The sequence below is a fragment of the Diorhabda carinulata genome, chromosome 9, assembly GCF_026250575.1.
Source record: "Diorhabda carinulata isolate Delta chromosome 9, icDioCari1.1, whole genome shotgun sequence".
In the NCBI taxonomy this organism is placed as follows: Eukaryota; Metazoa; Arthropoda; class Insecta; order Coleoptera; family Chrysomelidae; genus Diorhabda; species Diorhabda carinulata.
This window is the reverse complement of record NC_079468.1, coordinates 14,153,047-14,179,925: the sequence shown is the minus strand read 5'-3', so window position 1 is coordinate 14,179,925 and position 26,879 is coordinate 14,153,047. Positions and strand designations below refer to the sequence as shown.

At 32.6% G+C, this 26,879-nt stretch overlaps 1 protein-coding gene across 2 annotated transcripts in view; it reads right to left on the bottom strand.

Annotated features, from left to right (window-relative positions):
• The window catches only part of LOC130898014 (acid sphingomyelinase-like phosphodiesterase 3a), a 328,758-nt gene that overhangs the window by 75,166 nt on the left and 226,713 nt on the right, over nucleotides 1-26,879 (bottom strand). For both annotated transcript variants that reach the window (XM_057807036.1, XM_057807037.1), the window contains exon 5: nucleotides 3,704-3,858. In XM_057807036.1, the coding sequence (XP_057663019.1) occupies nucleotides 3,704-3,858 (155 nt within the window). The remainder of the gene's footprint in view (nucleotides 1-3,703; nucleotides 3,859-26,879) is intronic.

Genomic DNA, 26,879 nt, shown 5'->3' with positions numbered 1-26,879 from the left:
GCTATGCTGTCACATAACAAGGATTAAATGAATTTATCGTTTCCAACATAGCTTCCTAATGAAACTCAAACTGAGACGTATAAGCAGTGAAACGATGAGTCTTTTTGCAGTTAAAGATTATTAGAACTCTATTATGGATCTCAGGAGGTGTGTAGATAATACATTTTATTTATGGCGGCATCCTAACTTTCGAAAATGACAGCAATGAACATTTCTATGTCGACGAGTTGAATTAAATACTGCATTATTGAGTTCTACATTGCTTGAACAATGTAACTATGCGATTCCACAAAATTTGGATTATTATTAAATTTTGATTGTCAGCAATGGAAATGAATACGTAGCCTCACCACCCGATGGCACTAATATATTCTAGTAGACGATTGTAGAACATCCGGATCGGCCTCGTAATTTTATTGTGTCCGCATGTGGAAGTGAGCGTCTCTATGGATTTTATAGAAAAACAAATAGAGCAAAATGTAACGGTGATAGATTATTATTTTGGAGGAGAAGCCGCGCAGACAAATGATGAGATAAGTATTTTGACTCTCCTCCTTCGTAGGCGACCACTCTCAAATTTTCAGATTATACAGAAAATGCTTTCCACAAGATTTCAAATGATCAGCTTTCAAAAAGGACATTTTTTGCGTTTCTCTGTAAGTTTTGATAAAATATCTTCTTCTCCTTATTAACCCTTTAGCGGAAGGGTGCGTCACTGTGGTTGTCCACTAAACGTGTTTCATCATTGTACCAAACTATGCATGTATTGCTTTTACTTTCTTTTCATATTTCTATTCCAATTTGTAGATTTCTAGCGTAGTCAATATTTAAAGAACAATATCTAACACGATTAGATCATTGTTTTTGGAAAGGAGATTACGCAGCCAGATCAAAAAAACATTTCGGCGATATATATGATGACTCTTCTTCTCCTATGGCGACCTTCTGAAATTGAGATAGCGTGTGCTCGCATGTCGGTTTTTATGAGTCAAGACCAGGTGTCTCTGAAAAACGTTTACTACGCGAAATGGATTAGACAATAGGCCAGGTGGATCGGAGCGTTGAGTGCCACGTTTTCTCACTAGGACATTAAACACAACCGTGAGACCACGCCAGAACAGCGTGTGACGCTGTGTAAACCAATCCAAAGGAGCTTCTGCATGGTTCTATCATAGTCGACAACACATGGATCCACTGGTATGCACCAGAAATCATTGAATAATTGAAACAATGGAATTTACCCAAGGAATATTGTACATAGAAAATACATAGGAAGACTGTCTTCTCGGTCGGAGAACGGTGAATAGTTTTCTGGGATTCACAACGATTAAATAAAGAAAAGCAAAACCGACACAGAACTATACAATGCCGACTTATTGGGTCCATTGGTCGACTAATTGAGAAGAAAATGGCCTTATATGTGAATGAAAAAAGTACCTGGACAACGAACTGCCGTTACCCTATCGCATTTTTTAGATTTTGTTCCATGATCTTTGTGTTTATTTTGCAACTTAAGAATTTACTTGTGACATAGAAATTCGAGCTGGATTAGGAGCTCACCAATCTTCCCATTCCATACCAAATTCACAAACACACAAATTATCTTATATCTTATCACTTCCAGTCTCGTCCTTTTTAATTTCGCCTTCTTCTGAGCCCTTCTTGGGACGCTTAGCTCTAACACTCATAACATCCTGGTGGTCTAGTAGTCTCCGTCTATTCGATTTCCAATTTTTGCTTATTTTTTTCATTTGAGTTGTGAAATATTTTCGACATCATATCTCCAGTCTCGTTTATGTTCTCTAATTCATCCACCATATCCTAAATTCCTAGTTCTTCTATAAAATCCTGATGGAGGTAGAATGAGACTACCTCCGTGGTTCACCGTGCTAATCGTTTTCATTCTAATCGTCCTAATTATCCTATTTGTTGTTGATGTTTCGGCTTTTGCTATTGAACTACCCTCATCCCATATTCTGGTTTTGATCCTTGAAAACATTTCTCATTCTCAGTCAATTGATAATATTTTGATATTTATGACTTATATTGCTCGTCTACAAAATCTTTAATACTTTTCTCGATTGTACTTCATCAAAGGCTTTCGTAACGTCAACAAAACAAATGAATATAAAGTAATTTTTCTATTAATTGACATATTATGAATATTCCGTCTAAATTTCGTTGGAATCATGTTTCCAAATCGTATCGCTAACATTTTAGTGAAACTTTTTAAGACTGAGCGTCTCTTATATTGTCGGAATCCATTTTCCCTCGTTTATTGTGTATAGGTACAAATATGATTGATTAACTTCATTAATTGGATATTGAAATCCATTCTTGTTCTGTAATGTCATTCATTTCTTCCTTACCCTTTTCTTCTGTCACGTAATATGCTCAGGTATTCCTTCCTTAGTAGCGTGTATTTTTGCTTTTCGATATCTAATAGTTTCGTAGCTTTGATACTCGTCCAGTGTTCTATTATTAATTTACTTTCAATTTTTAATAATAATATCAATTTATTCTTTCGCCCACCCATCAACTTTGTGAGTGAACCATAGTGTGATATTATATATTATGTTTTCTCTCATTTTTTCTAGGCTTTCAGTCTCCACTACCGTTTTCTCTATTGATTTTTTTTACATAATTTTGTATCTTATTTCCCACGCCCACCGATCGGCTCTTGTATCCCTAAGGGACCTGAACCCTTCTTTAGAACCAGCTACAGAACAAAGTACTGGAAAAGAAGGTAGATAAGATCAAAACCAATTATTGGGACAACCTACAGGGGCTGAGACAGGAAAAGACTCTCCTGGAAAACTATAACCAGAGAAGATGTGTTGAATGTATCGAAACCTTTACCCATGTACTCTCGATGTGTGGAACACTTCACCTGGGAGCGTATGAAATAGAAGACGGAGATATCTGGCAGCTACAAACATCCTACATACTGAACATTCTGAAAGAAGTGAAATTAACAGATCAGCTGAAAACTCTGGGTCCCCAGTATCGCAGCAATATATAATACCCCAATATCCACACACATTCATCCTTATGCTAGCGTTATTAACGTTTTTTCAAATTACAAAGTGAAATGAAATTTTGGGTTGACGCATAATGAATTTGTCGGAATGATTTGACATGATACCGTTCAGTGTAGGGATATAACGGACATAAGTTTCGGAATACTAAAGCTGAAGGAGTCTCATTCGCCGAGTGCTGTTACTCACGCGTTCCATCCACCGTTACAAAAGTTTATTAGTTCACGCGTGTTCTGCTGTGTTTACAATTTACTCACATATATAATAAAAGCTGACGCTATGTCACGTCCTAATGTGAGTCTTGCTCATGGTAAGAGGCAATATGTTTTAGCGACGTAAAGGAATGTGACATGTGACTAAAACGTGATACATATGAAGTGTTTGTTGGGGAATCTCCTCCTAATCGTGTCCGGTGACATTTCAGATTTCAACATATCGTGGTCTCAGATACGCACTATTATTTTGAGAGAGGGCAATGAAAGAAATAATTCTAAAGTGATGTATAATTCGTACTGTATTTTGATATTGCTTCTAAATATCATTCGACCAGTATGACTTTATTGAAAAATCGATGGAATGGAATATGCTGACAGAACCTCTGGTTTCATATATCTCAAAAATAAGAATAGTTTAGTTCATTTATAAATTTATTAGACTTAACTTACCGTTTCTCCGTTTTTCTGGAATTTAGCTAACACGCTATCTAACCAAACCCATTGTTGCAAAGCGTCTTCGTCGTTTTCCCCACGCTTCATAAGATTCGTATTCAATACAACTATTTGCAATTTGAGCATTTTTCTTTCGAATATATAGTAACCACCTGGAAAGAAAGAAATGATTATGAGAGAGAAACAAATTTAAGATGATAATAATAATATGTTAGCAGCTTTTGCATAATTCAGATTTCACTAATTGATAGTTTTTTCGAAATACGAATACTTATAACTCTATTAGAGATTAACTGGTCGTATATTTATATACAGGTTGATTGATTAGAGTGATAAAGTTCGATTCCTTCTTTGTCCTTTACAATATCAATTTGAAAATCTGAGTGATTATAGCCACTATTAGTTTTCTCATTTTAAAATTATTCACAATATTACTGTTCCAGAATTCTGTATCATATCAAGGATACATTTTCTTAACATGAAGCACTCTATATTTTATCAAATTTTTGAAATTGAGTTAACTTCCTTATTACAATAATAATTGTGATTTGTTCAACAGGGTATTTAAGAAGTCAACCAATTTTAGATAAGTGCACTACCCTGAACAATGTAAAAGAAATTTGAGAATAAAGATCTGTTGCTGCCAAAGCATTCAAATATTCATAGAAATTTTCAAAATTCTTCATTTATTAATAATCATTGAATATGATACAGGGAGAATTATAATACTCATACATTATTTTCTCGTTTTTTTTTGTATGAATGGCACTGTCTGTATTTTATGTGAGCATCGAGTACTAGCGACAAACTTCTCTTTCTTAAGCATTCCATATACTCCAAATTATCAGTAATTGAGTTATTTTGATTTTTCCCTGCAAAATGATGATTATAAACCATTTAAAAATTAATAGAGAGTACAATAGGTAGGCACGTAATTTTTTTTTATTTAGTGGTTTGGTACATTTTTTGGTGTTTCGAAGATTTTGATCAAGGGTAGAATTTAATTCAACTAAAGAAAAACAAAACAAAAAAATGGACGCTCTAAGAAGAGCAGATAGAACTTAAAGCTTAGATCGAATCTCAAACTACACAGTAGAAGATCAAATGAGCCTGAACGAAACAATTATAGAATATATTGAGAAAGAGTAGTTTATTTGGTACAAGCTGGTGGAAGGAAAGACTATCAGAAAAAAAACGGAGAACAGAAAGGAAGGAAGACCAAGATTATCATGGATGCATGGAATGGAAAGATTAAAAAGTGAATGATAAGAATTCCATTGACAGGTAAGTGTGGTGATTAGGCATCGGACAACGTCGTACGACGTGTTGAGTCCAAAATTTTATATATAAAATGATACCATAAACGTTTTCCTGAAAAGCAGTAACCTAAAAAAGCGAGCTAGGAAAGATTGATGATGAGGTTTAATCGCACGGGTTCAGTTAATTATGAGAATGAATGATTAAAAACTTATGTGACAGGAGAAACTGAAATTAATGTTTTGTTAGAAGTTACTTAAAACCCACACACAAGTGTAAGGAGTATTTGCAATAAGTGAAGTGAAGTTGATTTTTATAAGAAACTAGAATTTTTTATGAGAGCTTCCCGAAAAGTTGATCAACAAAGGGACTTTTCGCTAATGTTCTATTTGTAGATTGGGCCATGTTTAATAAAACTGGTTTTGTTAACTATCGTTCATCAAATAGTGTCACACAGTCAAACTAGATTATCATTGAATGTGTGAGACTGTATTGTTGGTGAATATGTAGAAAGACCATATTTCTTTGGAGAACATTTATATGATAAGATTTATTCAGATTTTCTAATGAACCTCTTTTATTGGAAGAAGTCTCACTTTATATAAATCAAAGATGTGGTTTTTGCATGATGGTGCGTCTGCTTATCAATTGATTAATGGTGAACTGACTGAACTATTTTCTATAAGAAGGATCGGGAGAATTGGTCCAGTACAGTTACTACCATGGTCACCTGATTTTAGTGGAATAGTTCCATTGGAGTCATGTTAATAATGAAGTGTACAGAATATCGCCAACAACAATGGTAACGACATGATGAAGAGAATACAGAATTAATTTTAGAATGTTTCTATAGAAATGCTTCGTATGCTCCAAATTATCGTTTCCAAGCAGGCATAGCTGTTTTTCGAGGTCATTTCAAACAACTATTGTGATAATCAAGATCTGTACGTATACAGTTGTGAATGGGATAGGTTTTATTTATTCCTTCCTGTAATTTATTATTGGCATACAAGTTTTTTCTTTCTATTTGTAATTCAACCTCTAGAGTACCAAACAGCAATGATAAAATGCCAGTTTCTGACTAATCAATTATAGCCAACCCACAATTTACTTTCAAATGATTAGATATAGGCACATAAAATATGAGGTGATTCATTTGAAAAAACCCAGATAATGATGCATTGGTATTTTGATTTACCCTGAATCATATTCAATGAATATTAACGAAAGAAAGAATTTTAGTAAATTTTTATTAATATTTGAATGTTTCGGGTGCAACAATCTCCATTCTCGAATTCCTCTTACATTGTACAGGAAGTTGAACCTGTTTGAAAAAATTGGGAATAATTTTGAAATATGAAGACTAATAATGGCTATAATCCCTTTAATTTTCAAATCAATATCTCGAAGGACAAAGGAGACTCTGAATTTTATCACACTAATCAATCATCCGGTATTTATCTTTTCCATTGATTAGATTTATTACTATTTGTATATGCTAAGGAATGTAAATTTTTCCCATCTTTCTGGCTTAGTTCATGAATATTGTAGTTTTGATAAAATCAACCAAATTATTAATTGGTTGTGGATTGAATTGATCACAATAGTTTTTTGTTCACAACACATATTCTAAAGTGAAAGTGAACATTTTTATTTTAAATTACGTGATCAGAGAACAAGCACCCATCTGAAAGACTGAACGATAACATGTTCAGCCTGTTTCTTATTAATATTCAATCCTTAAGACACAAAATAGATGCACTATATCTTTTAAGTATCTTAAAAGGAGGAGCTTAATTTTCAAGAAATTGTTGCCATCACCGAACATCATTGGTTGAATAATAATAAGCCTCTTCTTGTCAAAAACCATACCATAGTAGCCAGATTCAATAGAACTAATTTATCTCATGAAGGTACTATGATCATGTCCACAAACCACGACTTTTCCGGAATAACACAGTTCAGTAAGAAAGTATTCGAATTTTCTATCGTCTATAACAAGACTTATGACCTCTATATTGTTTGTATTCACAGAACACCCTATGTGGCGATTGGCGATTTTTGATTCTTTTGGTATGGTCATGCATATAACGGCATCAACCAAAAAAACTAAGACCAATTCTAGTATAATAGACTATGTCGTGTCATCGTATGATCCAGAATCCACCGACTGTACTGACTTCGATTATTCGATCATGAAGCAGTGAAAGTTTTGGTGGAATCCTATACAAACAATGCTTCTCGCAAATTATTCCGTATGATTTCGGGAAAAAGTTTTCAAAACTTCAAGCACAGCTGTCAAACAACTGACGGGATCATGCTGCTCTGGTGATGTGGCCTTTTTTTAGATTCATAAAAACACTAATTAGTCTGTCATGCAATTCTTTTCCCCTCAGGCGTGTTAAAAATAAGCAAAAGAAACCCTGGCTCACTAAAGGTTTACGTATATCTGCAAAGAACATGCGATCTTTATCTCACCTTGGAAAGTATCTTCTTCAAAAATTACGTGAAACTGTACAGAAAAATTTATCATGAGGCAATAAAAACTGCCAAAGTTATTTATTATAATATGAGACTCGGCGATTCTCGCTATACTACTAAATTTATTAAATTCTTTAACTCCTCATGATCTGCTGTCATATCTCTCTGATGCTAATGCTAATTTAAACATTTTCTACTTTATGTCCGTAGTTTTAGCAGAGCTTTGCAGTACAATTGATGACAAAATAAATACTCATCTGGAACTGAGAGACTTTAAAATATTTTCGAGTCTACCCGATTGCACCTTGAATCACCTTACCGCTTCAATTTACGTTTTATTTCAAAATGGCACTTTTCTCAATTGCCTTAAGGCGGCTATAATTATACCTCTGCATAAAGGAAGAGATAAAAATCAAGCATCGAATGACCGCCGAATTGCACTCCTTCCCAGGTTATATAAGATAATAGAAAGATAACATAAATAAAATACGAGTTGTGGATTTGAAAATGTATTACTGGCTATATTTTGGCTCCTCCTAAAAATATCAAGAATATGCAGCACACCGTCACACTAATTTTGAAGAAATATTGATTGTAATTGCTTTCCAATACTCTATCAGATTCGAGCAAAACCTCCAAACACATATCATTCTATACCTACTACTTGACTTTTTCAAATCAATTTGCACTAAATTTGCTGAGAACTGTGAAGTTATAGGTATGAGAATCAGTTCATGGTATTTTGACTAAATTTTAATTGAGTAGTTTCACAGAGTATGATATGGAAATAAAGGACCAAAATTACTTAATCATAAAATATTCGGTTTATCAGAAGGTTGTATGTTTTTATAATTTGTGTTTACAACAGAAAATTGGATATGTTGTTAGGAACTCGAGGAGAACGTGGAGAATCAAGAAGGAGAACCGTATCAAAACACAAACAAGAAACCTTTGAATGAAGCAGCACGAATAGAAATTTAACTTTAGTCACTGCAGAGTTTCAAACACTTAACTTCGCAGTGTAGCACGTCAAATACGATGAAATGATCGAATTTTATGCAACAATGATATTTTTGATTGAATTATTTCGAAAAATTATTTCTGGACGAGTATACGTTTATTATTGACTTGAATAACAAGCAAAATCGTCTCCACTGGAGTGTATATGTACATCAATGGTTCACTATATAATGGGCACTATGATCACCCAATTCATCGCCTCCTAATTTCTTTTTAAAAGGGCATCTAAAATCGATTTTTTCAAAATTCAATTCCGACATTTGATAATTTCGGACAGAATGTTAATAGCTACGTGTAGAAATTTTCGGGTGAAAGTTTTTTGAAATATTAGGAAAAAGTTTGACAACTAACTTGACCACTGGTTCATAAAATAATGGAGAATATTCCGAATATTCGATAGAATAAGTAACTTTCCATAATTTTTTTACCAAATCACTTCATTCATTGAATATCTTCAACATTTTATTTGATTTATTCAAAAATACTGAAAATGAAGATTAAGTATTTACTAGTTTTGAAAAGTTATCACTCATCTCCATTGTCATTTACTAAGTTGGAATTTCTGGAACCGTTGGTGATATTCATACTGAATTCAATATTTTCACCACCACTACACCAACACTCACAATTACACTGGACGCGCGTTTCGATAACTAAGTTATCGTCTTCAGAGACTTCGGGTAAATATCAATCTCTTATTTGCTAGAATTCTAGATATGTTCATGTTTTCAAGTCGTCAAAATTTTAGGTCTCTTTTGAAAATTAGTTTTTTTAAAGAAAGGTAAAAATTTCCGACCTGCTGCATTCTTTATAAAAATATTTTGTTTAAAACACATTTGCTTTCTTTAACTCCATAAAGATCCAAATATCATTAAAACCAGAGAGTTATATTAAATATTTGAAACTTATGGCAATAAATATTATATTCTTGTTCTGCGAAGAGAAAAGGATAGGTGGAAAAAAATTGTCGTTACTAAAAAATCTTGGAAATAGGAAAGAACTGGGAATTTGCAGTGCGTTATCAAGAATTACAAAGTAGTAATTATGAGGAAAGCCAACGCCTGAAAGTAATTATAGCAAAAAGTCTTTATTCCAAGCCCGTTAGCAATCTAAGATTACTTTATAATATATATGGTGGAAGATTTAAGGCCGGCAATAAATTTTAGGAGTACAATGAAAATGACAAACGACTACTTTGAAATTTATATGTTACTAGAAGATTGGAAAACGTTTTGGCTGTTGAATTGTTCAATTTTTGAGGATAATTATTCAAAGGCATCAAAATCATCGATAATTTTCAAATTAAATGTGTTTTTTTCTTTTTTGTATGAATTTGTTCTTATATTGAGGTATGAAAACAGCTGATTGCAGCTATGAAAAAAAAAACGTTAAATGAAAAAATTTTTTTATTTTTATGTTCGAGTTTATCAAATTATATGAATATGTTCCGAAGTCATTCGGTACACACATTACATATAAAAGTAAATTTAAATATTTCGTTGAACTGAAAATACTAATGAAATAGGAAGAAAGTGGTGAAAATCTATATATCTAGTATATATAGTATATATATATATATATATATATATATATATATATATATATATATATATATATAACATTATAGTAATAAACAATATTTTGTTCTAAAGTCGTAGACGCATTTCTCAATAGAAAGCCGTGAATGATTTGGTATTCGATGGTCCATTTAGTATGATTCACTGTTGTTCCTCAACACCTTTCTTTGCAAGTTTTTATACCGCATGTTTATATAGTTTGACATAATCAAAAAACTGTTTCATCAACCTTAACTTGTATTTAAACCAGATTAAATGGCACTCATCGAACTACATCAAGGCGAATTACATTCGATACGTTGTTGATGGAATGGCTTGTGGACGGGTTATCACAAAACATCGACCCCACAAAATTATAGACTGTAGATATGGAGCGTTTACTACGTACTATGTGACTCAACAAAAATTTCATCGTGGATAAATTATAAAAAATAATTACTTACCAAATATTTGCAACAATCATCAAGTTTTATTTGTAGAGGACTATAACGGTTAACTGAATGTATTTAACCAGACCTGAGATTCTGTGTATTGAGGCACTTATACTTACCGCAAAAGAGATGGGGGCTCACTAAGCCGAAAGTGGTGGACGTGACTAGCGCTCCGTAATAAGTCATGTATGGATTTTTAATCAACTATAAATCCATCTAGCAGTCTTGAAATTTGAAAGTATATTATTTTTATTAACGGAAAATGAAAATGGTAGACCATTATCCCGTGACCCAATTTGTCATTGATACAGTTCATTTTTTATAGTCTACATTGCCTACATATATCAACAAATAATAAAATCTTCGCTACTACCCAGTCAGATGATTGGCATAGATTTCAACAGCTACCTCTCCTTTTTCTCCTATTTATGACTATTACTCTCATTCTAGACTATCCAGCTCATTCTACCTTATTATTATTATTAATATTATAGGGTCTGGTAACAACCCAAAGGTAACTGTCGGATGTTTTCAGCATAATTTTAAACATTTACCCAGGTACTTCGTGAATTGCATAACAAACATAGTTCTGCATTATTTCATTTTCCTCGTTTGCTTATTATCCATTAAATATAAGTCAGCACTTATGAAGCCTCAGACATCAACGAAAATTTTAGAAAGAAGATTATAAATTTTGACACAAGCTCAGTAACACCGTGTAAAAGTGAGCTTTATCAATAATTTCTTAGGAAAAACTATATTCCTCCTCGTTGGATAGATGCTAACAAAATACAACCCCCAGCTTTAGATCCTTTGGGATATGGTTTGGAAGAGCAGGACAACGGATATGTCTTGAAATAGTTCGAAGGTGACTAACTGAGTAATTCAATCATCAATGTCCTTATTAATAAAATTTTCGAATTTCGAACATGTTGGGATCAATTTATTTTTGTTTCACAATCCATGTTTTATTTTTACAAAATCGTATTCAATAGATGATGAACGACCTAACGGTCAACATAATCATAATCTCTACTTCTCCCGATAACCTCAATAATTACTTTGTTAATGTAGCCAAAAATTTATCAAATTCTATTATAACTCCTCTCATGGTCTGCTTTCATATCTCCCTGATGTTAATGTTAACTAACACAGTTTCTTCTTTATGCCCGTAGTTTCAGCAGAGCTTCGCAGTACAAAAAATGACATCAAAAATAACTCATCTGGAACTGATGGACTTACTTCAAAAATGTTTTCGATTCTACCCGAATGCACATTAAATCACCTTACCACTTCAATTAACGTTCCATTTCAAAATGACACTTTTCCCAATTGCCTTCAGATAAGAATTATAGCCCAATCGCACTCCTCCCCACGTTATCTAATATCATAGAAAGATTGGTCAAAAAGAGGCTTTTATCATTTCTGTTTAAATATAAAATACTTACTACCCATCAATTTGGGTTTTTGAGTAACAAATGCACAAATGATGCTAATTTCTCCCTCCTTGATAATATGTACTCCAGCCTAAACAGCCATCACTCCACTGCAACAACTTTTTGTGATTTTTTGAGGCCTTCGAGTATGTTAATCAAAATATTTTAATTAACAAATTGCAGTCTTACGGTAAGTAATACCTTAACGACAGAAGTCAGCTTGTAAGGGTTTATAAAACGATGTCATCCTACAAGCCAACAAAATGTGGAGTTTCCCAAGGCTCAGTACTAGACCCTATTTTATTTCTTCTGTTTATAAACGATATCGCTTATCTAGACATCAATGGTGAAATTTATCAATTTGCTGACGACACTACGTGGGCTGAGAACCAGAGGGTTCCAAGCGCCAAATTCAAAATTGTTCAGAAAATCGATATTAATGTTTGGCATTCTTAAAAATGTGTCAAACAAAGTAATTATTCAATTTTGAAAGTTTTAATTCTTTATTCGGTTATTTGTGGAGTCGCTTGTCCTTATACATTTTCATGTAGATTATTCAAAAAAGTGAAATAAATTAAAGTTTGAACATTTGACTGTACTTAGAACCTTACGACAACTTAAATGTAGAGAACCAGAAGGTTCCAAGCGACTGTTTAATAATAATGAAGTTACTTTTTTAAGAAATATTTATGAAAATAAACACCTCAGTTGAGAGAAATACTTTTATTTAAATATGCATAAGTACAATTCAAACATTATTTAATTAAATTCGAACAACTTAAAAAATTTAGTGAAATAAAGAAAATGAAGTTATTTTTTTTAAACTCTGAAATGAGGGCTTTCATATATGTTTTGTCTTCAAGTGGCATCCACTTATAAGCAAACTCGATTGCATCGATTTTTTGGCTTGTAAAACTCTTCGTTTTAAAATTTTTCACCTGCTGGATTTTGAAAGAAGCATCCAGGTTTTGTTCTTCAGGTACAGTTTTGTTACTTTTTCTAGTTTTCGTTTCTTTCTTCACATTCGTTCTTATGAACTGTGAAGAATGGTTTTCTATTTTATAGTGGATCTTAAGTGGACTACCCTGCAAAAAATTTAATTGGCAGACTTTGTTGTATGGAACATTGCCATAATTTAAACAATCTGTACTTTTTTTGTAATCAAAAAAATGTTTGGGCCTCATGTTAATGATGCAAAAAGGCTTCTTTCTATCGGTCTCTAGCAAAAGTTTTGAGACTGCAAGTGGATACCATATATCTTGTACTCGCATAAATTTCTCGACACGGTTATGAATGAAACCTGTATACAGGAATGCCCGGGTAAAGAATATTTCATTGTAATTTGTTTAATGTGTTGATGCTAAGGAAATTAAACTGTTCCTATTTTGAGGAACACAGCTGTCACTCCAGATTATTATTTCAGTTATGTTGGGATTGTTTGGAACAATTTTTTCAAGAATTTGCATCAATGCGCTTGCCAAGTCATTGCCTGATCTTCCACATGTAGTTTCTGGCTAAACAGCGCAATAACATTGCTTGTCATAGGAATTATATGCAGTTAAGTTATATACATTCATTTTTTGCTTGTAAAAGAGGATTGTAAATTTGTAAATCAAAACAGACGACAGCACAAATCTCTATTTTTACCATCCTGTACTCGCTCTGTTCTCATTATATTTTTCTTTAAAATGTGCTGCCTATTTGACAATTCCAATTCTTCACTCATTCTATTTTCCCGCTGGGAAATTTTATACTCTTCATAGGAATCACATCGGTCATTATTTGGTTTGAGAAAATTTAGATTATATTCATACATTTTGTTTAGTAAAGGATCAAGGTACTGTTTATTCGAATCGGCTCTACAGTAATGAGACTTGACGTGAGGAAAAGCCTCTATGTGTTGCCTTATTTCATCTTTACTTTCCTTTGATATACGATCTTTGGTATATTTCCTTCGCTGGTCACTTTGAGGTGTACCTGCGTCGGATTTCTTCAAATGTACATTATATACTGGCTTTTGGCTTACACACAATGTGGTCAGAAAAAAACTTTTGCATACTCTTAATTTTTCGTTCTCTTTTTCAAAAAAGTACTCAAATGAAAAAGATTGGTAATTTGTAACACTACTTCGTTTTCGCTTTATTAGTATTCTTTTTGTGTTGTTTAATAAAAAATACTGTTTTCCATTTTGATCCATAGAGTAATAATATTTTTTTATTTCTTCCCTTTACTCAGGTGAAAAATTTTGGCTACACTGAAATCTGCAGCTTTCAGGGCAATATTTATTTTCGTCAATCTTTTCTGCAGGTTTTAATTCTCCTTTGGTGTTTATATAGGTTTCCCCCTTTTGATACTTTTCTTTTCTTTGGTTACTTTTCCGAAGTCTCATATTTCTTTTTGGCTCACGAGTCCTGGTCTTCGCCTTCATTGGGGTTTTTTCTTCTGATGATTGAGATGTTCCAGAATCAGTATAATTGACAATACGTTTATCAGCACAATAAGTATTATTTTCGTCCTGATCAGCTCTACAAAAAAAATGTACAAAATATTCTAGTACTGATTTCAATATTCCATACTTGACTATCGAGCCATGATCCTCTGGTATTGGACATTCTTATTTACTGAGGCCTCCCCAATCTCCGGAAAAAGTCGGCAATAATTTACAAACATTAAACATAAGGAAGTTTTTTTTCCAAAATTTTATTTTTGCCAAAAACTATTGTACCTTCTTACTCCTGCTACACCCTTTGCTTTTAGGTGAGAAAGAAATTCTTCATGCTCTGAATATTCGCTCTCCAAGCTGCTGTTGCTTGACTGCAATACGTTTCTAAAAATATTGAGGTTAAAAATCTGTAAATATATAGATTCATACACACACCGTTTTTTAACTTCATAGTCTGGCACATATTCTGATCCAGAGCTTGAAAAGTCTTCAAAAGACCCTTCTTCTGAAGTACGTGACATATTATACCGCGTAAAACAGGCGCCAACAGGCACAAACTTTGAACTTGACACATAAACGATTAGTTGGTTGTCGCTTGGAACCTTATGATTCTTAATAATGACGTTTACTGTCGCTTGGAACTATCTTGAAAATTAAATATTGGCGCCATCTTTGAGAATGGGCTCAAAGTTTGTATAGCAAACGATGCAGATTTCTATGGATCTTATTTTCTTACAAAAAAACGTATTTTAAAATAAATGTCGTTTGGAACCTTCTGGTTCTCAACCCACGACTAGTTTCTCTTGAAGCAGCCCTGATCCCACAGCACTTCATAGGACTATATCTAGTGTCCTAATTACCTTTAAATCATGGTGCGATTCAAACCTTCTCCGTCTTAATGTTTCTCAACACCCAAGTTTCATCATATAAAAATACATTGTAGCCTTTTTTATTAAACAACACCACCATTGACGTCGTTGAATCTATATAATTTTAAGGGCTTGTTGTGGATAATTCCTTGAAATGGGAGTTACATATTGCCGCCTTATCTAAAAAATATGTTCCTCCTGTTTTGCGCTGAGATCAGTTTCCAAAGATCTGAACTTATCCACCTCCTTCACAGTCTATTATGCCCTTATTGAGTCGAACCTCCGATATGCCCTTTCCTTCTGGGGTACGAATAGTGCGTCTCAATTTGAGCGAATCTTCATACTACAAAAGCGAACTGTTGGATATTTACTCTGACTTAACAGCAGGGCTCCATCGACTGAGACAGACAATGTGCAATGACTCGGGACCGGCTAGTGTGAAAGCGATGAGTACTCACAAAAATGATAATTTCATAATTGAAATAATCTAAACCTGAACTAATCCTAAATTTTCTACTACAAAGGCGTTCAATGAAGTCCACTAGTTGTATTACCCTTCCATTCTACACTATTGCTGTATTATTCATCTATGACAAGCCAACATGCTCTGCGCACTTTTTTTTACGACACACGTTATAGTCTCAGCAATCTTAATCGTAACTTTATTGGGGAAATTCGCTGCATGCAGATAAGCCAACGCGTGATACGTGATAGCTTTTTGCGACTTCACGAACTGTCTAGTTCATTAGAATGATTTGTACTTAATTACAAAATACTATAATTTGTGTGATTTTCTGCAGTATGGAAGTTGTTTTTAAATGAATATATAATACTAAGGGATGTTGGAAATATTCATACAAAGATAAGACAAAATTGAAAATGTAAATATTACTGATTACTAGAGAGTGGGTGTGATGAGTAGGAGAAAGAAGAAATTTTCTCATGATGTTCAGTCAAAGATGATTGGATTTGTGCTGATAATGAAGCTTGAATGACAAAGGGTATCAAGAGCATTCAAATCAAGTGCAATTACGGAATCTGTCTTCATAATTTCATGTCATATGCGTTATTAAAATCAACAATCAACATCATGGCTGAATTATATTATAATTATCAATAATCGGATGTATAATGTGAATGTATCAAAAATTAAATATAAATTGTATTAAATTTTGTGAGGCATTGAGATTGGCATTCGGCAGACAGGATGAAGGTAATGAGCAATATTTATTGAGCAAAAAATTCATCTATGTTCAAAGAAATCTTAAAATAATTCCAAAGCGGGCTATCACAACTTTTGCATGAAATCTGCCATGAACACTAACGAAATTGAATGGAGGACTGTTACAAAATCTATTACAGTACAAAAATTATATTAATTAGATTTTATAAAACTAGTAATATCAATGGACTTTCTTAATTCCTGTCGGTCAACTAAGCGTCCCTTGAGATTAGTTGGATCAAACTGATAGTATATGGTAAAGAATTGTCAGCAGTCAGTGAGGATGTGCTTGAAAGATACACGTTACAACTTTGGCAAGCAGGATGAATTTCTGACGATATTAAAAAGCCGAGAGGAAGGGCAACAAGAGTTTGGTAGATTTCATGAATGTTTCGGACTGACGGGTGGCCATTGAATCAAAATTACGGATCTTGTAGTCAAATTTTAACCACCATAAATCGTTATAGCATCGGGAACAATTGAATCTTTAATAAGTAGAAACTCGGGCAAATTAATTAACAAATTAATTAACAATTTGTTACGGACCACAATAGCGTACTACTTCTTCCGAAGTTTTTGATAAAAATCATCAGATACACTGGAAAAACCAACTACTAGAATCTCCCATGACAATATTAGAGTCCGAACGATATTCTTCTAGCCTAAATCGAAAAAAAGGTATCTCAAAAATTCAATTAGCGAAGATCGTTTTAGAGATCTTTTCATGCTATTCATAGAAAGAAAGTTTATATTGGAAATAGACAATGTTAACGGTGAATTGGTCAGAGAATTTTTGAATAGAAAAGAACGTAAACAATATTTATGAGGAAAAGATTGTAAAATCGTGAGAAATGCTCTGTATAAAACATACCATACTCCAAAGAGCAATCTCTCAACCTGGTTAAGTTACTGGGAATATTAAATCTGCTGAAGGTGGTTATAACAATTTTGAACAATGAACAGTTGCGGATTTCGCATAAAGGCAATCACAGAAAAGTATAGTAGAGTTTCAAAAATCGTTTCATCAAGGAAGTTGATAAAGTCAATGGAAAAAAAACGACGAAACCCATACAATATCCGTGAAATTGATAAAAACAATCCCACATCCAATCAATGTCATCAAAAAAAGACAGCTCCATACTATGAGAGTATCTTATGAAGTATACCCTTCTTCGAATCTCTTATTTTGTTCTACACGTTTTTAATGAAGTTCCGATTCAACTTTCTGGTGGGCTATGAGGTCGTGCTGTTTCTCGATATCTTTTCGCAATATCGGCATACAAACAATATAAAAAATCAATAAAAGCGCTGTACATATTGAAAACCACGATTTTTCAACCATTTTACAGATTCCAATCAATCAAAATGTCTTTCTTAGTTCAACCCTTACATAAAATATGTATAAAGTTTCCATAAAAATCAGCATTGGTTCGAGTAAAACTTTATGACAATAAGAACAAAAATTTGGATCATATATGTCTGGATTACTTTTTCATAACCGTGCTTCCATCTGAAATGAGATATCCCAATAGAGGATAGCACTTGCATATAAAAAGAGGATTACGTGGTGAATAAACGTGTGGTCATTTTGTTTGAACTTATCTGCGATTTTTCTCGGCAAAATACTGGATTCCCAGTTCGAAGCGAAGGCGGTATATATACATGATTACATGGCATTAGCAGTAAGTACGGATATGAGGTTTTCTACAAGATGAATATTTTGTACTCGCTTCAGTTCGTAATGGCTGACTACAGGGATTTGTATATAAGATTTTTGACGTAGAATCGTAGTGTAGAACACAAAATAAATTTCTTTGTATGTATATATATGAACTATATTTAGTACTCCATACAATAGAAATATACATGTGAAAAGAACACTGTTCCTGTATAGAGTAGCTCACAACTATCGCTGTCTCTTTCAAAGCCAAGCAGAGAGTTAGAGCAACCTGAGATAAAAAACAATGGTATCAAAGTACCGATTACATATCCTTGGAGAGCTCAATGCAGCACTTAAAATCTGTTACAAATGAGACAAGTGCGTACCAAAATTAATCCCATTTTCGGCTGATTAACAAAAAGATCATATTTCAATTTGCAAGAAGATATTAGTTCGTCTTCTGTCAAATATGAATTTTGAGAGGACAGCCCTGAATTATTTTAAGGAGGTACGAAAAAGTTGTGTAAAGGAAGAGAAAGCTTTCTACTTCATAAACATCAATTAAGTCGCAAACCATTGGCCGATATATGATTTCCTGCCTATTCGCATCCATCTTACTAATTGAAATCAGCACTATGTGCCGCTTGAATCTTCTCAAAACTGAAAAATGTGCCAAAAGGGAAACGATTTTACATTATTCTCGACGTAGATATGGCTCCTACAAAGCAAATCGAAGCTTTTCCATCAAAACCTTTTCAGAAATGATTATAGTTCTGGAAACAGTTCTGGAAAAAGTACTGTATTAGTGAAGAGAAATACTTTGAAGACCAGTAAATGAAATATTCAGATACTTGTCTACTTCGATTTTGATCAAATATTTCATCACACCTTGTACATGGTATTTTAAAACTGTAATGTATTGAATTCAAGCGGAAACTTTGGCATTATTATATTGATTCGAATTTCTCATGGCTTTAAATTATGTTCTATATTCCCGAGAAATTCTCTGTCACCAGCTAAATAGGGTCGATGGTTTCATATTGAGGTTATGTGATTTCGGTTCTCTAGTCATCTATTAGCTTTATTCAAATCCTGATCAACGTCGATGTACCAACAAGAATCCTAATTTTCGTATTTTGTCGTAATGCCCCTGTCATATTTATGACTAGTAGAGGCAAATAAAGCTCGTTCGCTTTCGTGATCCATGAAAAACATCGTAAATTTCTAGAAATGAAACAGAATGACGTTTCCTACAAAATATGATTCAAATTCACTTTATGTTCATTCAAATTCATAGAGTAAAGATATCCGTGATAGTTGAACTAAACACTAAAAAAATTATTGGGAAGCATCATATAGGTATACTGATTAAACTTTTAATATATTATTGAATTGAAATTTGAATGTCTTCTTCTCTAGAAAATGATGTTTGAGTGTCCACTACAAGTTTGTGTATGTCACCACTGAAGTGAAACATATATTGAATATGCAATGCTGAGCAGCTCGTTTTCCAGTGTTATAAGGGTGTCAATATTTGAAACGTAGCAAAAAAATACCGAAACTCAAAAAAAGCTGCATTTATAGGAGGTAGCTGCGAATCGACTTCCACATTTCTTCCCACTCTCCCAAAAAACTATCTCTAGCTTCATATCCTGTACAGCTAATATGGCTTCGATGACACATCGTGGTAAATCTAATGCTTCTGCACCATCTGAACCATCTTCTCAATTTCCTCATCGTGTAATCTTGAGAAAATTGGAGCTTCAGTGCATTTGAAATGATTCCAATTCATTAAATCTATATAGGGTGTTCCAGAACTTAATGCACTTTGGGGTAGATGATGTGACATAGGAAAAACTTTCCCATAGGACCCTCGTTTCTGAGTTATAGGCGTTCGAAGTTGCGAAATCAGAACTTATGTTCAAGTAAATTTTCTAAATTATAGATTCGAACATTATAAATTTGGAATGGATGAGTACTTATGTCTAAAGGCCAAAGGCGGCTCATTCTTAATGGTTAACAAACCGTAACTTTTACAGAGATAATCTAAAGATAGCTTAATGAATTTTTGGATCGATTTTGTAACCAAAAGGTACTTTTTGTTCCACTGAATAAAATTTATGGTTTAGAAGATATGTAGATCTCTAGTTCGTTGTACATGTCAAGGAAAAAGTTCGCCATAAAAAGACACTCTGAAGAAAATTATCATAAATAGTGATTATTTATTTTAAATAAATAGGTTAGGCGGTTAGGTTAGACTTTGTTTCTTAGTTTCACCCTAGTGATCAATGTTGGAATTCAGCAGAAAGCCGTTAGTGTTATAAAAAATATCATGAATTATTGGTTTGATTCTTCTTTGAAATAAAACGGCTCAAAATAAAAAATATATAATTCTAATGTTGCTTTATAGTTTTTGGCTTTTATATTAACTTTTCAAATTGGGAGAATGGATTTTCATTACGGGATTAATATTCCCATATTCCATATAATAGCAGTAAAGTTTCTATTTCAGAGAATACTGAAAATTTAGTGATTAGTGAACAGTATATTCACATGTTTCTTACAGGCTATTCTATTGTCCCCTTCTGATATTTTCTTATTTAACTACGGTTGAGAAAAAAATGATGTGGTGACTATCTAGTTAGAGGTATATCATTTCCAACTTAGTTTTTAGTCCGTGAGTTTTAAATGTGGCAATAGTATCTTCGAATATATCAAGTTAATTATTGAATATATACGGGTTTGTCAATACAAAACTTATAATTTCATCTTATATTGTTCTTATTAGAAAAACAGTAACATGGATTGTTGAAATTTACATTTAACGAAAACCTTGGGGATAACAATTACTGGAAGGAATATGAATTCACAAAACCATTCCACTATTTTACTATCACAATCATCCGCATATATCTGCGTAAATAGTACTAGGATAAGCTTATGGTTCATGATTTTCTTTGTCTCTGATACTAACTTTTGTTTTTCTACTTATTGTAGTGGATTCTACAATAAATTTTCTGGAAACTCTATTTTGAGTCTCCACAATTAGTTCTCAGAGTTAACCTATTTCTTAAAGGCTTCATTTAAGCTTGACCTATATGTCTATAGTTGATTTGTAAATGCATGATAGCATAGTTTTATGCTGAATGTCTATATACAGGACTGTAAAGTAGAAAACAGTGAATATATACTTTCTTATCTGGACGAGCAAACCCTAAGGAAACAACAAATAATCCAGCTTATCAGTGAGGGGGGAAATGTGAATTGTCAATATCAAGTACCTTTATTCAGAAAGTGCCGTAAATGCAAAAATACTTCGACAGGAGAGTGAAAAAATGTTTTGCAGTGGAAAGTGAAGCATTTGGAAAATATATCAAACTTTCGTTTCTCATAATTTTATTTCCAAAGTGCAAATTGGTCATCCTTTTAAAATTGGTCCTTTCTCTGGGACACACAAACTGAAGGAATATAAGTACCTACCTCTTCTCGAGATGATGATACAGATACAAACTAAAAACATATCTTAATTCGTTTTGTTTTTATGAGGTTGGTAGATGTACTGAGTGAAATTATAGATGAAAAGATGTGGAAGAACATTATATTATAACATAGAAATAACTGAAATGGGGGCCTTTGAGATAAAATAGAATTCGGTAAGCTGTAAATGTTACAATGAAGTTTCTTACAACGAAATTTGTGATTTAGAGTGTTGAGCAGGGTATTGTAATGTACCAACAAAGAAGATTAAAGAATAGATCAGCCTTTGAAAACTTCAATTCACACACAAATGAGAAGTAATCATTGAAAAAAGGATTTTAATATCTTTGTAATTTATTCATATATTTTGTGATTTGTAGGAATTGAAGATTTGAATTAAAAAGGTGCAAGCCGAGAACTTTGATCATTTTATCGAGCATATTGAAAATATTAACTAGGGTTCTTCAAAAATACCCAACTAAGTAAAAAAGAGAAATATATGAACAAACGTTATAATATATGTTTATATTACTCCTACATAACTGAATATAATATTTTTTTCAAATCCACATAGCATAAACGTGCCAAAACAGCACTTAACAAGTGTTAATTAATCTCGAAAAATAAGAATATTTATTACTTTTTTGTCAGTCCTGAACTTGGAAAAGTGTGAAGAAAAATTAATTATCTATAAAAAATAGGATGAGAATTTATTGTAACATAAGTATGAATTTTTAGTGTGGATTACTTAAAATTTTGATTTATTTTCAATCTTTCATTAACCTCATTTAGCATAAATAATAAATTGATCTTGATCATTATTAATTTAGATGAAAAGTGCTGCAACAATTGTAAGTGTTGTTTTAAATTTGGAATCTTTTCACTTTTTCATCACACGACCTGGCAAGAATAGCAAACACCCAAAATATTTCTCATTCATTGTTTTTTTCCGATCCCCATATTTATATCGAAAATCAAAAAAAAAATACAATAAACCTGAATATATGCTATTTAGTGCTTGCTATGAAAATATTACTTGACATAAACAAAATTATATTGATCGATAAATCACTTACATCATAAATATCAAAATGAAAATCTGTTTTAAGCACCAAAGTTTTTTCTTTTGTTTTAGTCGTTATTTCTCAAAAATATGTAAAATCTATCATTTGAATTTTTGTAGTTATATTGATATTCATGTTGAAGGTGATCGGTTAATCAAGTAATATTTTGATAATGTTAGATAAGCTCACAAAATGGGTCCTTAGACTGGCTCTGTTCAGCTACAATGGAATTTTAAAATTCGGCGACGCCCCGTCTTTCATATTTTTTATAAATAATAGAAGCGCCTTTGATGTTTCCTGTTAGAATTTTTATCATAGCGGGCGGTTTATTTACAGTATTTGTTCTAAATAATTTCTAAGAAAGTATATTTTGCGTAAATGCATTTCAGTTAGTTTTAAATAAATAGTTGTAGTGAAAAGAACGAATTAGTAAAAATAAACGCAAAAATTATTTGAGTGATCATTTCAAGTAAATTATTAGAAGTTAAGTGTATTGTATAGTTTGTGACTAAATTAAGAACGTAAGAGAATGTTTATTAATTCACCTCAACCAGCAGAAAGAGTGTAAATAAATGCGTAAAACGTTACAATGAAGACCGCAACATGAATTTTTACTTCTTCCTCAGCAAAATGTATTTTTAATAATTAAATTTTATACCATCACATTATGGACAGCTTATATTGGTTCTATAGGATCATAAGCATTGTTATTTAATCTGCAAAGTCGACCTGACTGTTAATTATCAAAAATTGAGATAAATGAGCAAATATTTCTTGTCTGTCATTTTATGAAAATTCAAAGAAGAGGTATAAAGCAAATTATCATTATTTCAATAAATTGTGCTAAAAAAACTACTTTTGAGATTTCATAAACCGTGCTCCTTCAAACATATGCTGTGAATATTCTATGCTAAACCTCCTCTTTTCATAAAGGAGAACATTGATATTCTACATTTCGAACATGATCGTAATTTTTATTATAATTCTCATAATTATACTTTTAATAATAATGTTACTTGATATTGTTAGCTCCGCGTTGTTGATAAAATGAAAAATTCAATGAGTATTGGGTGGTTTTTAAGTAAGTACGAAACATGTTTTATATGACACGAGTTATCACAACCTACCCATCTTCAAAGGAAATCGATACCTTTTTATTAACTGTTACTTACGTCCATCAAAGCAGTGTCAATATACATTTGTTGAATTAATAGGTAGAGGAAGGAAACTACCATATATTTGTTATATTTAACAGATCCAATTTCGTAAAAAAATTCAACGATCCGTCAAATACTAGTGAGATTGTATTAATAATACTATTTAAATTTAGAAATTTTCGCAAGAAAACAAGAGCTTTTCAAAAAAGAAGAAGGCTTTTCACAATTTTATTCTCGAAAATTGTAGGATTTTTTATTCTACAAGGAATATCACAACTAATAAGAAAGCAGTCAAGTAGAAAATTGTGGATTCCTGTAATTAAAGTATTCAAACTGTTGAGCCTACTCTTCTAACAACTTTGATTGGATGAATTTAGCACAGAACATAATATTGTTTCAATCAACTTCCTTTCTTCTTTAAAATTCTAATGGATTTTTCTCGAAAATAAATATAAGTTTGAAGTTACACCCGTGAAAGTATAACTGTTTCACTTCTTCATTTCCGTATATAATTTATGACAAAAGAAGTTGTTGGGGTAGTCGAATTCATACCCCGTATAATTATTAAAACTTAAAAATGGACTAATCGAAGTAAGTTTTGAGCGTTGATTTGAGGTGAAAAATAGAGTTTTCAATGGAGTTTCAGACACTTTTTTCTAAAACTATTTAAATTTGTCTATCATAAATGGTGGTTTGTACCTCTTTATTACATTCACTATAATGCTTTTTGAGCAGCAAATGTAGTTGAGGTGTTCACACATTCTCAGCTCTCCTTGTTTTTGATATAAAAAAATTGAAATGAAAATACTACCCAACGTCCATGACTGCCAACTTTTTATTATGTAGTTTTCGAGATATATATTGGAACACAGTATATAACAAAACGATTCGCTCCGGATTCGTTGAATATCCCCGAAATTCTTAGTCACTTTATATTAGCTGTCGTACAACTTTTCCAATTTATTCTAGAAATTCAATTGTTGTTTTATACTTTTTCTTTCGAAAACAATGTGAGTTTCTGAATGGATGTATCTTTTGAGCTTAATACAGGATAACTTAATTTCATTCCCAACCTGAATGAAATACATTGAATATCATGTGGAGTTTTGGTTATGGTGAAACCTAAATAGTTAATAAGTCCAAACAAATGAATATTTTCTGCATCGTATAATTACATTCCTATGAATGCAAACGCATTCATTTTATTTCATTTTATACTATCAATCAACAAGAAAATATCAAATGTGAACAAATTTACTAAGTATCAGTAGTATAAGTTTCTACTGGTAATTTTCAGATAATTCCTCTCTGAAGTATCTCAATATTCAAATTAGCAGTAAGTTTTCAATTAACCCTTCACGGTTTATCACGAAACTTTCTAATGGCGCATTTTTCTAAGCTTGTATATGATCCAGTTTGATTCCTTCACAGTTTTGTGGATATTCTTTGTTTCTTAGAAAAAAAGTTAGTGATAGATTTTTGTTTAGCTAATGACATCCTATCCATAGCTACAATATTCCTCCATTTCTCGAGCCACAAAATGCCCATAGGTGTTGAGGTTGAATTTTGATCAATGTACCAAAGGACAATATCAAACGCGTTCTTGTTTATCAGTGGGTTAAATCCGAGTAGGGGGTTTGTCAGTATCCCCATCCAAATCCTCGTTGACAGTTTCTTCACCATTATTTTCCAAAACAGCGGTATTAATCTAGAGGACATTAAGCTCCTCACTGTATCAACAGTCATTGTCATATTGAGCAATCCTCTCCTCAACTTCAATAGCAAGGGTATTGGTTGTACAATTTGTAGGTCTTTGATGATTTCCTGTGTGTCATTGTTTTGCTCATCTACGATCTTATCACTTTTAGTCATAACTTCCAAAGCTGTTTGCAAAGTGTAAGCTTTCAGTTCCTCCCATGAATCAGCAACTTTAATGTTAAGTGATTTTATTGATTCAAATATGTTACAACCTTCTCCGGACTTTTCTAATATTGAGCTGATGTACTTTCTGCGCTACCGCCTCTTCAACCATTCTAAACTCCCTGATCTATTGGTTAGAGTTGTGCCATTTCGTGACAAGAAGATAGCTTTCATATGTTCCCTTCCACTAATTTCTCCTCAGATGGATATAACGGTGCATTATTCAGTAGTAATAAAACTTATGGAACGAATTCGTCAGTAAACTAAGATTTGAAAAGATAGTATTCCTTATAAGTAGATTTTTTATTACGATGATAAACCAGCAAGGGAGATTAATTTATGTTTTGGAATATCCCAGACTTTTTAGATCTACCAATAATGACCAGGTAAAGCTAGTGTGTTCCATAAGCGTTGCTGTAAAGAGTAATGATTATCCTATTTTTTGAGTGAGTATTTTGTTTGGAAACATTTCATGGTTTAAGCATGTCTCGTCAATGTTATAGTTTCGGCAAGGTAAGAGCTCATATAGTCCGACAATTACTTGAAAATTCACAAAACCTCTGGGCCGCCTCAGCATCAGGGGATAATTTTCTCCGTAAATTGGAACTAACTGGACGTCATGATAGTTGTTCCGGTAGTCAAATCAGCATTCACTAGCGGCGAACTCAATTCTGTCTTCTAGTTTTTTGTACGAAGCTATTGCCTTTTCTTTTATTATGGGCAAGAATCACGATCGATCTAGTTGAGACAACTCCATTAACTTGTTTCGAGAAAGAACTGGACGAAATGTTTGCATTTGAAGTATGCCACCAGAAGCAAAAAGGAAACTGTTCTTTTTTATAAGATTGGTATTGCTAATGAACCAAGAGATGGCGCTGAAACAAGAACTCGGTAATCTATGGGATGTGGTTCATCTATGAATCTACTGTAGCTACTGTTTCCATTTCAAACATATATGGTACGATAAATTTGTAGATATAGACAAAATGATAAACTTGATATCATCGAACTTTTCAGCTATGAAATGTCCTCTTTCGCTTAGGGTGATTTAAAATAATTTGACAGTCACCATATTGCTAGACGTATTTTAAACTATATTAGTGACAATCCAAACATTTTTCCTTTTTTTATGACGGGGAATTTTTGGCGGCAACGACTT